At 37.3% G+C, this 13473-nt stretch overlaps 1 protein-coding gene across 6 annotated transcripts in view; it reads left to right on the forward strand.

The window, feature by feature from the left end:
* TMTC2 (transmembrane O-mannosyltransferase targeting cadherins 2) overlaps nucleotides 1–13473 on the forward strand; it is a 221668-nt gene that overhangs the window by 137664 nt on the left and 70531 nt on the right. For all 6 annotated transcript variants that reach the window (XM_058190797.1, XM_058190798.1, XM_058190794.1 and 3 more), the window contains one exon: nucleotides 1668–1782. In XM_058190797.1, the coding sequence (XP_058046780.1) occupies nucleotides 1668–1782 (115 nt within the window). The remainder of the gene's footprint in view (nucleotides 1–1667; nucleotides 1783–13473) is intronic.

Consider the following 13473-nt stretch of genomic DNA (forward strand, 5'->3'; position numbering starts at 1 on the left):
AAAAAATCCCCATAGCGTATAAAACAAAAGTATTTTTGGTTCTATTGCTAAAATCAGTGGTATTATTTGCAAAATCTGCAAGTGTGGTAGACTCACACAAGGCATTTTCTCCAATCCATAAAATAGGAATCAAGCAACAGACTATACATAGGGTATACACAGTTAATTGCATGTTTTATTAGCAATTTAACTTTGCCTGTAGAAATTAGCTTCTCCCACTAGAATAGACTGTGAAGTACAGATAGGCCTTGACTTTCAACATTCATTTAGTGACTATTCGAAATTAGACTGAAAAAAAATGACTTATGATTTTTTTTCACACTTAGACTGTTGTAGCATCCCCATGGTCATGTGATCACAATTCAGGGGCTTGACAACTGGCATGTATTTATGACAGTTGCACTGCCTGAGGTCATATGATCACAATTTGAAACCTTCCCAGCTGGCTTCTGACAAGCAAAGTCAATGGGGGTTTAATTATTAAACAACTGCAGTGATTCACTTGCCAGTGGCAAGAAAGGTCACAAAATGAGTGATAATTCACTTAACAACTGTCTTGTTTAATAATGGAAATTTCAGGCTCTGTTGTGGTTGTAAGCTGAGGACTAACTTTAACCTGTAACCATCCATGTTTAATAACCAATTCAAGTGCACCTGTAATAACCATTAACTATACAAATAAAAAAGCAATGTACCTAAGCCATGAAACTGGCCCTAATAATATGTATAACACAGCATTTCTTGTTCTTGCATACTCAGTATCCCAAAGGTGCTTTTTCAGGAGGCAACTGGACTTTCTTGATTTTTATTTGGAAAACGTTTCGCTTCTCATCCAAGAAGCTTCTTCAGCTCTTTATATTACTCCTTTATATTATATTCCTTATAAATGTCTTCAAAAGAAAAAACAAGGAAGTCCAGTTGCCTCCTGAAAAAGCACCTTTGGGACAACCATGACCTGGACGATTGAAAATCTTTAATCTCTATAGACTTTTAGCTATACAATTTGGGACGAACACTCTTTGAATGGTGAGGGAGTAGGAATGGATTTCCAGAGAAAAAATTGCATGGAGCCAGGAGCACTACTCAGGTGACCCTGAGGACACAGATAAACCTCCAAGTGCTTCAACGACCCTCTAGAAGGATGCAAATGTCCAAGTGTCTGCAAGGAATGTAAATCTGTCCATTCCCCACTGTCTTGTCAGAGCTGAAGAAGCTTGTTGGATGAGAAGCAAAATGTCTTCAAAAGAAAAAAACAAGAAAATCCAGTTGCCTCCTGAAAAAGCACTTTCGGGGCAAACATGACCTGTATGACTGAGAATCTTTACAGACTTTCAGCATCCAAAACTTCATGCATGAAAAAATTGCTCCTATATTTCACTGTAGAAATTGCAAGGAATTTGTGATGCTGAAAATATAGAGAGAGTATATGGGTTTTGGAATTAAAACAGTGGCTGTTGTTCAATATGTACACTATATTGTTATTACTAGTATATAGTCTACTAGAGTATAGTCATAGTCTAATGAAAATGGGGTGGGCTGAGGTCTTAAAACTGAATCAGAGTAAAGGTTGTGTAGATTTTCTTGTCATAAGAACTGCTAATTCAGACATTAAATTGTGTATAAATGGACTGCAATTCCATCTCAATACTATTTTCTTCTCTTGGCAGCATGGGGTAACCTTGGAAATGTTTTGAAGAGCCAGAGTAAGATTTCTGAAGCTGAAAGCGCCTATAGGAATGCCTTGTATTACCGCAGCAACATGGCTGATATGCTTTATAATTTGTAAGTATATGTGGCTTCCTTTTTTATTTGTTTGTCTGTGAATAAAATTATTTATTAAGATTCAGTAAATGTAGATTATATTTAGCTATTTCTTTTCCTCTTTCTTTCATCTCTCCTCTTGCCTTTGTTTAGCTTATTTCAAACTCCAACATAGACAGATTTCCTTCTGTTCTTCACATTTATCAGATCATCAGATATTTTGACTCTGCTTTGCAGTGAAATAGCAGCTAATTTCCCAGAAGATCTAGTGGGTGCTGTATTTATGAATAGCCCTTTAGATTCATCCCAGCATCTTGCCACAGATCCAGCTGACTAGAACTTACCAGCAGGCCCCAAGGCACTGCAGCAGTTGAGACTGCTATTTTATCAACTTCAATTGGTAAATCAATGGCAGCTTTTCTTCATAATAAGGATTTGGAAACCAATTTCCACACTGTGGCAGTCTATTTAGACAGCTGTGTTGTGGTGTACTTAGAAGCTTGCTTGAAAGTTACAGTTAATGCTGATTTTCTGTATACAAAATGCAGAAATTCTTTTTGGTGCACACAAAAATGATTGCAAGCACAACTTAAAACATGACTTGAGAAATATTTCTTCTCCCACAGTAATATCTATTCTTGGTTACTCTTTGTAACATACTTGGCAATTGATTAGGATCAGCCAGAATGATTACTTGCCCACCTAATTTTGTCCACCCAGAAAAAGCTATTGTAGAGAGAAAGAGATGAAATTTTCAATGGCATGCTTTGAACAATTGTTTCATTTTTGCTAAAAGACTCATCAGAATGTCAGCAGAAATTCCAAAGATGGAGAAAGATGTAAGAAGGTAATCTTAGCAGGAAACAGCCTTTCCCTGTTATTCTGATTTTCCCCCCTTGAATTTTAGAAGCGTTGAGGCTCTGGGGAAGTACTGGTAGATAGGATGTTCTGGAGCATAATGCTGTCTGTGGGGTGGAATTAGGGCCTGTTTGGTTACTTTGGAAATATGAGGAAAAATATATCTGGGAGAACTTTAACCATTTCTTTAGAGAAGAAGACAAAGTGGTGCAGCCCTTCCTGAAAAGAATTTCCCTGGACCTAAACAAGTTGGCCTGCTTCCAGCCTTTTTGGGGGGAAAGTTGTGGAAAGAATGGGAGTTCAAATGGATTATTTGAAACCCTGTTTGTTAAGATTCAATGATATAAGCCACATTAATCACTTTGGTAGATCATCTGGGATATGTTTAGCTTTCCTGTATTTTAGACCTCTTGGCAGCATTTGATACAATTGATCATTATTTCCTTTTGGACTGTCTGCAAGAAATAAGCATGGATCTATTGATCTATAATTGGTTTAGTCCTTCCCGAGTGAGTAGATTTAGTTGATGATCGTGATAGCAGAAAAGTTGATCTTGTGCTATTTCTTGTAAGATATCATAGGATTCATCTATCTGTCTGCTGCTTTACAACAGCTAAAGGAGACTGTTGGAAGTCATTTCCAACATCTATTGACTTGGGGAATGAAGGAAGCTGAAAATTTCTTATATTTGTTTTTTGTCCAAAGCCTTCTAGATAACGATCATGTCTGTGTATGTGTGGTACAAGAGTAGCATATGATTTGTGGATTTTCCAAGATTCTCAGTGACTAATACTTTGCAGGTCTCCTGAGGCCTTGGCTAAGGAAATTCTTTGCCACCTTTGTCTTGTATGCCTGTTGCAGCCTTATCTGGAGCAGGAGTTGACAATTCACATCTGCATCATCATAAGGTTGAAAACAACTAGTCAGGGACTCTTGTAAATAGAACCCAGTTCTTCATTAGCTACAGTTAAATGGCTTAAGAAAGATAGAGGAATATACCACTTTCCTTCCTTCCTATTTGTTCAAGCCTTGATTCCTTCTGTCCTCTATTTTCACTGGTAATCATGCTTATATAATATTGCAGAAATATAGACTGAATGGGTTTTGAACAACTATGGTGATAGAGTGGTTAGAATGCAGTATTGCAGGCAAACTCTGTCCACAGCCTGGAGTTGATCCTGAAGGGGCTCTAGCCTTTCATCCTTCTGAGATCACTAAAAAGAGAACCAAGATTGTTGAGGGCAATATGTTGGCTCTGTAAACTGCTTAAAGAGGGCTGTAAAACAAAGTGGAGTGGTATATTAATCTAAGTGCTATTGCTATTTCCTTCTAGCCTCCGATTGAATGTTTCAGGGACTGAACCATATAATTTAAATTTTCATTTTAAATGTTGTTTATAAATAGCCTAATTCCTGTTCTCTCTTCATTTAGAGGAGCAGTAACTGGAAGAGGTTGTTTCTTGAATCATTGTTAAGCTTCAGAAGGAGGGCTATTGTTAAATATTAAAACCTGGGATCAGCAGAGGAGTACACGCTTATTGGGAATCTTCCTAAAATTGATTTATATTGTCTCTTGTCTTCCACAATAATTTTGGCTTGTAAGGAGAAAAAAATAAAGATATTAAATAGCTGTAGCGTTCAGAATAGTTCTTCTAAGAATCCAGAGGTCTGCAACCTTAAAAGAGCCATTTGGACCCATTTCCCACAGAAAACAAAACACTGGAAACCACAAAACCTGGGTGGGCAAGGCCAACTTGATGTCACTCACTCCCATCCAGTCACATGACACCCCTCCCAGTCACGCCTAACCAAGTTTTGTGGCTCCCGGTGTTTTCTTTTCTATGGGAAACAGGTATATATTTCTCTCTGTCTCTTTCTTTCTCTCTCTCTTTCTCCCTCTCCCTCCCTCTCTCATCTTTCCTTCTCCCTCCCTCTCTATCTCCCTCTTCCTCCCTCCCTCTCATCTCTCTCTTTCTCCCTCCCTCTGTCATCTCTCTGTCTTCCTCCCTTTCTCATCTCTCTCTCTTTCCCTCGGCCATCTCTCTCTCTTTCTCCCTCCTTCTCTCATCTCTCTTTTTCCCTCTCATGCTCTCCCTCTGTCCCTCATCTCTCTCTTTCTCTCTCTTTCTCCCTCTTTCTCCCGCTCTCATTTGTTTCCCTCTCTTTTCCCTCTCTCTCATTCTTTCCCTCCAACTCTCTCTCATTTCTCTCTCTCTCTCCTTCTCAGGCCAGACAGCATGTCATGTGACTGTGTCAGCAGGGAGCCACAGGAGAGGGGTCAAAGAGCCATATGCGGCTCTGGGGCCATGGGTTGCCGACACCCGTTTTAAGCTGTTTAAACTCAAGGGTCTGGAAGGGTCTGGAAGCAGTTCAAAAGGTCAAGTTAAAAAATGTAAATGTTGTACCTTGATGAACGTATCTTTTCTTTTATGTACACTGAGAGCATATGCACCAAGACAAATTCCTTGTGTGTCCAATCACACTTGGCCAATAAAATTCTATTCTATTCTATTCTATTCTATTATATTCTAAAAAGATATAAATCTTTACCCATTTCAATGTCAGACCTCCAAATTATGAACTTTAGGCAATATATATTCATCTTTATTTCTCTAGATAGAGATGGACATTCAAAATGCAGTTGCACTTAATAATTAGGTTTTTTGATTTTTGAATTATATCACTGCATATCTTCTGTCTAGTACCAATTTTGGATGGCTTCATCCAATATAAATTCTCTTTCCCGAGCATTTTTTGAAATATGCATGCATAAGAATTTTAATTAATTGGATTGTTTGTATAATAAATTAAATGCAACTTCTGTCACTATTGCAGTATGTTGATTTGAATACTGTGGTATACTATTTCTCAAAAATTGCATTTTGTTTCTTTTTTCTCTATTCTAAATCAATGTTGTTAGGCAATCCATATTTTAAATTTGTTTTTTTTAAACAAACTTTTATATGAAAGCTTGGATTTAATCATATGTTTTTACTTTAGATCAATTATTGAGTAATATTGATCATTTTTTATTATTTCCTATGTTAAAGAAGAAATATACCACCTCTAACAATAATTTACTGACATCTCAATTTGGAGCAGCAACAATTTCTCCTTCAGTACACCTAACTTATTAAAATGATTACCAAATCTTAGGAGATTAAAATAACACAATTAGTTTTTATAATGCTTGTTGCCAAAAAAACTCAATTCAATATATAAATTGTGAAGACTGAATGGAATGCAGAGCTGGAGGTTCCCATTAAAAAAACAAAAAAGGACAGGAGACTCCTTTTATGTCTGCATCAAAAATTTAAATAGATCTTATACTATAGCTTGTTCAATAAAAATAATAGTTATAATCCATCACTTTTGTTTAGAAAAGAAATGAATAATTCATAATGCTGTTGGAGATTCAGAAAGTGAGAATTGCATATTTTTACAATGTCATATAATTATGATGGTCTAGGAAGTCATACATATATTAATTGGGATAGGTTTTAATATTTTTCTAGCCAACTTCTTTTGATTTACATACCAACTACTTGGGATTCCACAGCTGGACAGCAGAAATTCTCTGTTTCATTCTTACTGCAAAGAGACTTATTATTCCACACCGGAAAGATAAATTTACAATTCCAATTACTTAATGGACTGAAGATCTGATGTTGCTTGAAATCTCTGAACAAGGTGCTTATTGATGTAGACTTTGTAGAGATAATTATTATCAGACATGGTCATCGCTTTATTAAAATGTTTGTGTAAACCTCTATATGCACCCCGCCCCCGAAAGAACAGTATTTTATCTAGTGTTTATTATGTCCAGAGATTTTAAACTGTTGTATGAACTTTATGTCTGCACACAGAGACTGCTGTACTCATACCTAAATAATCTTTGTTTTAAATTTCACACAACCTGAAAACTGTATCAGTCAGATTCACAACAAGTAAGCTGTAATTCAGTGTTTTATGGTAGTCATATAGCAAACATCAGTTTATGATTCAAATGAAATCAGAAACTATATTTTAATTAAATTGCATTGTAGGTCATAAAAACTGTCTTTCTGCAGATACAAAAGGGTTGTGCTAATAAGACAAGATATAATCATCCAAGCATGACTTCTGTAGGAGAAATTATATTTGCAGCTATCCCAACAGCAGTTTTGGCACTATGGTTGCATTCATGTATATGAGAGAAGACAATTAAAGAGATTGACAGTATCTTCTTGCAAACTAATTAGCAGCAGCATCAAAGTTAGCTACAATGAGTATCTGTTGTGCATGTAGGAGTGCTTAGATTGAGCATATAAATACATGTTTATATCCTTGAGAACACATACAATATACATATGCATGTGTTCCCAAGGATATAAACATGTATGTGTACCCATGGAATATGTGTACCCCTATGTATGTGTACCCATGGGAGGGAGGGAGGGAGGGAGGGAAAGAGGAAATACACAGACAGAAGTTGTCTACTGTTTTTGCTTTGGATGCATCAGAAAAGAAATAGGATATGGAAGATACATATTTTACTTTCTGAAAATATTACTCTTCCATCCCCTCCCCATTTTTCTGATTGAAAACATGTACATTATCGGCATCACATTGCTCTAATAAAGTTTACTAAACAATATTAAATAAATATTTAATTATTTACTAGACTTCAATATTCATTCTTGCATCTGCTTTTCATTTTGCATCTATACAGATTTTAAATAGCCGGTGAAAGAGCTCTAAAAATACTTGCATTCTAACAAAGAAGGGAAAATAAAATTGAATTGCTACACTGGCTGCCAATATTAAAATTGCTAATAAAAGCAAAATGTTCATTCTGAGGTCTGCTAATAAAAAGGATAGAACATTAAAAACTTGTAGAATAAACATGATATAATACAATGCATTATACTGAATATTTCAAAACTTAACTTTTTCAATATGGGGAAGCAGTTTATCTAACATTCTTAGCAATACAGCCTTTCAATGGGAAGCAAATTTTTAAAGAGAATATGTTATCAAAGAATAATTCTAAATACATATTATAGAACAAATGAAAAATAATTTGTGCTTACTTCAGTATCCTAATTCTGATATGATTTTGAATCTGAAATAAGCTACCACTACTTTATATCAGCCCTGTGCAATTATTATGGAGAAAAAAATTTACTTTTTCATCCCTTAATAGCATATTAATTGGATTGTCTGTCAGAATTAACAAGTAATAGCCTTTTAACAACATAAAACATGCCAATCTCTTCCAGTAGTAGTGTAACAGCTTTTGCACAATAGAATTCAGAATTTTTGCAGAATTTCATCCATCAATGGGCTTGGTCCTATTATGACTCATACAAGCTACCTGTCACAGCTAGCAAATTAAACATTTCACTGGAACACCCTGCACTATTGCCAGAATCTATCTGCCCCACATCAATCATATTAGTAGAAAGGCCACATAACCTGTTGTGGAAAACTTCAAGCTCCTGCCAAAAATCAGCTGGCTCTCTAGATGCCCCAGAGCTTAATTGTACTGCTAAAAATTGGAGTACCTCTGCCATACACTTCTTATAGCTTTTGGCACTAGCACATTGTCAGTTGAGCTAGAAAACCTGATTGATAGCTCAGATTATCATCAGTGTAAAGTACAAGAACAATCGGCAGAGTAAAGACTTGCTGGGCTACGCAACATTCAATTAGGACAGTAGCCGATATAAGCAGTAGCTTATCACGTACAGTAGAAGTCTGAATCACATATGGTGAAAGAAAGCCCTTTGTACAACTTTACCCAAGGTTCAGCCAACCTAGTTTTGTGAAATTAATGAGATTTGGATCTAGGTTTAGTGGAAGTAAGAGGAAAGCAAAGCAAAATGCATCATGACTGCTGGTGGATCATGAATCTGCCCCAGGAACAAAATGGGCTTGGTCCTATTATGAATCATACAAGCTACCTGTCACAGCTAGCAAATTAAACATTTCACTGGAACACCCTGCACTATTGCCAGAATCTATCTGCCCCACATCAATCATATTAGTAGAAAGGCCACATAACCTGTTGTGGAAAACTTCAAGCTCCTGCCAAAAATCAGCTGGCTCTCTAGATGCCCCAGAGCTTAATTGTACTGCTAAAAATTGGAGTACCTCTGCCATACACTTCTTATAGCTTTTGGCACTAGCACATTGTCAGTTGAGCTAGAAAACCTGATTGATAGCTCAGATTATCATCAGTGTAAAGTACAAGAACAATCGGCAGAGTAAAGACTTGCTGGGCTACGCAACATTCAATTAGGACAGTAGCCGATATAAGCAGTAGCTTATCACGTACAGTAGAAGTCTGAATCACATATGGTGAAAGAAAGCCCTTTGTACAACTTTACCCAAGGTTCAGCCAACCTAGTTTTGTGAAATTAATGAGATTTGGATCTAGGTTTAGTGGAAGTAAGAGGAAAGCAAAGCAAAATGCATCATGACTGATGGTGGATCATGAATCTGCCCCCAGGAACAAAATGGGCTTGGTCCTATTATGACTCATACAAGCTACCTGTCACAGCTAGCAAATTAAACATTTCACTGGAACACCCTGCACTATTGCCAGAATCTATCTGCCCCACATCAATCATATTAGTAGAAAGGCCACATAACCTGTTGTGGAAAACTTCAAGCTCCTGCCAAAAATCAGCTGGCTCTCTAGATGCCCCAGAGCTTAATTGTACTGCTAAAAATTGGAGTACCTCTGCCATACACTTCTTATAGCTTTTGGCACTAGCACATTGTCAGTTGAGCTAGAAAACCTGATTGATAGCTCAGATTATCATCAGTGTAAAGTACAAGAACAATCGGCAGAGTAAAGACTTGCTGGGCTACGCAACATTCAATTAGGACAGTAGCCGATATAAGCAGTAGCTTATCACGTACAGTAGAAGTCTGAATCACATATGGTGAAAGAAAGCCCTTTGTACAACTTTACCCAAGGTTCAGCCAACCTAGTTTTGTGAAATTAATGAGATTTGGATCTAGGTTTAGTGGAAGTAAGAGGAAAGCAAAGCAAAATGCATCATGACTGCTGGTGGATCATGAATCTGCCCCCAGGAACAAAATGGGCTTGGCTCAGACCTGAATATTTGGGGTATTTCTAGAGCAGAGTTTAATCTACAGGTATTTTGCCTGTTGGAATTTGTGCATTTTAGAATGAGATTAGAATTTAAGGCTACATCTTGAGGAGATTGAAGTATTTAAGAAAGTTTTTGTAATATATTTATTTCTCTGTATATAGTACTGTTTTCTCTGTGAATGGGTGTACAAATGATTACACATATGCAAAACGATCAGAGTTCAGTCTTCAGATTATTAATTTGATATTTTGGCTGCAAAAATGTGATCCTTTTAATTCTTTTTGTGAAAAGCAAGTGTTGCAGATCTTTATCACCCTTCTTTTTCCCCCAAAAAAATTACAATGGTCAGTTTGTTGTCACTATTAATTCCTTTTCTATCTTTCATCCAGCCAAAGTTTTCTGCCTTTATTACTGACCTTTGGCTTTCACTGAGTCTTAACCCTGAACCATTTTATTAACTTATCATTAGAGAAGCCAGCAGTTCTAATTTCTTCTATTGTTATTATTTAGATTACTATGATTTAACAGATTGACTGCCGATAATTCTAATATACAGAACTGGGAAGTATCAGCATTCGGTGCAAAGAGAGAATATAGTCTCTCATAAGACAAATTATTTCTATGGGTGGGGCCTGAGGCGATAGATATAGCTCATTTCTGCATCAGCAAATGAGCAAAATGGTAGAAAGTTGTCCATTCCCTGTTGCTGCTAGTCCTAAGCAGTCCTAAAGACTGAAATATACACTGGTGCTGAATAGTTTGTGAAGCCTTTTGAACTTTTATTTTATTTATTTATTTAATTTTGTCATAACAATATACACAAGCATAATATAAAAAGATTATATAATATATAAACATATATATGAGGAGTAATAAGGAAGTGTAAGCATATATATATATATATATATATATATATATATATATATATATATATATATATATATATATATATATATATATATATATATATATGGAAAGAAACAATAGGACATGAACAGTAGGCACGTTTGCGCTCTTATGCATGCCCCTTAAAGTCCTCTTAGGAATGGGTGAGGTCAACAGTGGATAGATTTTGGTTAAAGCTTTTGGGGTTATGGGAAGAGACCACAGAGTCAGGTACCGTGCATCGGTGGTTCTCCTATCTCTCCGACCGGTCGCAGATGGTGTTGACAGGGGGGCAGAGGTCGACCGCGAGGTGCCTCACTCGTGGGGTCCCGCAGGGGTCGATTCTCTCGCCCCTGCTGTTCAACATCTATATGAAGCCGTTGGGTGAGATCATCAGTGGCTTCGGGGTGAGATACCAGCAGTACGCTGATGACACCCAGCTGTACTTTTCCACCCCGGGCCACCCCAATAAAGTTGTTGAAGTGCTGTCCTGGTGTTTGGAGGCCGTACGGGTCTGGATGGGGAGAAACAGGCTCAAACTTAATCCCTCCAAGACGGAGTGGCTGTGGATGCTGGCATCCCGATTCAGCCAGCTGCAGCCGCGGCTGACTGTTGGAGGCGAGTTACTGGCCCCAAAGGATAGGGTGCGCAACTTAGGTGTCCTCCTGGATGATCGGCTGTCGCTTGAAGATCATTTGACGGCCGTCTCCAGGAGGGCCTTCCACCAGGTTCGCCTGGTTCGGCAGTTGCGCCCCTTCCTTGATCGGGATGCCCTGTGCACGGTCACTCATGCGCTCGTTACCTCTCGCTTGGATTATTGTAATGCTCTCTACATGGGGCTCCCCTTGAAGTGCACTCGGAGGCTTCAGTTAGTCCAGAATGCAGCTGCGCGGGTGATAGAGGGAGCTACGCGTAGCTCCCACGTAACACCGCTCCTGCGCAGACTGCACTGGCTGCCTGTGGCCTTTCGAGTGCACTATTAGTGTTGAGATAAAATAATAAATGACATCTTGATTTTTGACCTAAAATATTAGTTTGTTTTAGCATTTGGGAAATGTTATACAATTAAGGAGATTAGGATTTGGGCTGCAGAAGAAAATAATACCTTGAAAAGTAAATGGATTTATGATTGATAACTTGATCAGTTGGGTCAATGCTATTTTACATAACTTCGCAATTTACATGAAAGAATGCTACACAAAACTGAAAACACAAAGGCTAAACTTTGTGTCTAGTAAATTAGTGGTGTTGTAATGACCTGTTTGCAATATGGCTGGAGCAAAATGTCACAATATGCTAAATTATAATTTGTCTTCATAAAAATGAATTATCTAGCAAGAAAAGATGAACCAAGGATATTTCACAAAGGCAACAAAATCTCAGATGAGCCCCAAAGGAGATGCACCTTAATTTCATACCTAGGAGAACATTAAGACTCAAATGGAGGGCAAACATTATAGATTTTAGAAATTTTGACTGGATTGATTGGATTGATTCAAGAGGTGTCCTTGTAGATACCCAGCTGGGTACTATATGGCATCAGACCCAGAACTCTGGCTTTAAATAACTTAATTGCTGCTGAGATGTAGTTGTGGCCATGTTGACTTGCATATTTGATAATTGCAAGGGATACTCTTTGTGCTCTTACATTAAGTTCACTCATTTGATGGGTCCAGTAATTGGAAGATTGAAAATAAACACATAGATATTTGAAAGTTTAAGTTGCTTAATAAATTGTCTATTTATATTCCAGATTAATGCAAACTTAAAGCACTTTTTTGAAAATACTAAAACATTGTTTTAGAATAATTATTTTCAAGGAGTTCCCTGGAGCAATAGAATGACACATGAGTTACAGATATAATTATTTTCAAGGAGTTTCCTGGAGCAATAGAATGATATGATACATACCCATATGAGTTACAGACATAATAGACACATCATCAGCATATAGGAAAAGAGGGATAGCCAAAATAAAGCAGAATATTTGAGACCATGACTTCTGATAGAACCAATCAGTGCAATCTCCCTGCCTTTTGGGATTATTCCTAGTGGTTTTTTTTTTTTATTTAACGCTTCACTTGCCCCACACAGTATATTTTTCAACCTGGCTGGAGATATCTTACCCATTCAGTTGACAACAGCATATATTATCCTCCCTTATGAAAATCACATCTGAATAATAAAATGCATTATAGACAGTCTTTAATTTACAACTACAATTGGAACTAGAACTTCCATTGCTAAGTGAAGTGGTTGCTAAATGAGTCATGCCTCCTTTTATGACCTTTTTATCACAATCACTACAGTTATTAAGTGAATTGCATCATTTAGTGAATCCAACTTCTGTTCTTGATTTTCCTTGTGAGAAACTGGCTGGGAAAATTGCAAATGGCAATCCTGTGACCCAGGGATACTGTAATTGATGAAATACATATCAGTTGCCAAGCTCCTGAATTTTGAACATATAACAACAAATAACAACAACAGAGTTGGAAGGGACCTTGGAGGCACTCTAGTCCAACCCCCTGCCCAGGCAGGAAACCCTATACCATTTCAGACAGATGGTTATCCAACATTTTCTTAAAAATTTCCAGTGTTGGAGCATTCACAACTTCTGCAGGCAAGTTGTTCTACTTATTAATTGTTCTAACTGTCGGGAAATTTCTCTTTAGTTCTAAGTTGCTTCTTTCCTTGATCAGTTTCCACCCATTGCTTCTTCTTCTACCCTCGGGTGCTTTGGAGAACAGCCCGACTCCCTCTCTTTGTAGCAACCCCTGAGATATTGGAACACTGCTATCATGTCTCCCCTAGTCCTTCTTTTTATTAAACTAGACATACTCAGTTCCTGCAACCGTTCTTCA

The sequence above is a fragment of the Ahaetulla prasina genome, chromosome 7 (genome assembly GCF_028640845.1).
Source record: "Ahaetulla prasina isolate Xishuangbanna chromosome 7, ASM2864084v1, whole genome shotgun sequence".
Lineage (NCBI taxonomy): Eukaryota > Metazoa > Chordata > Lepidosauria > Squamata > Colubridae > Ahaetulla > Ahaetulla prasina.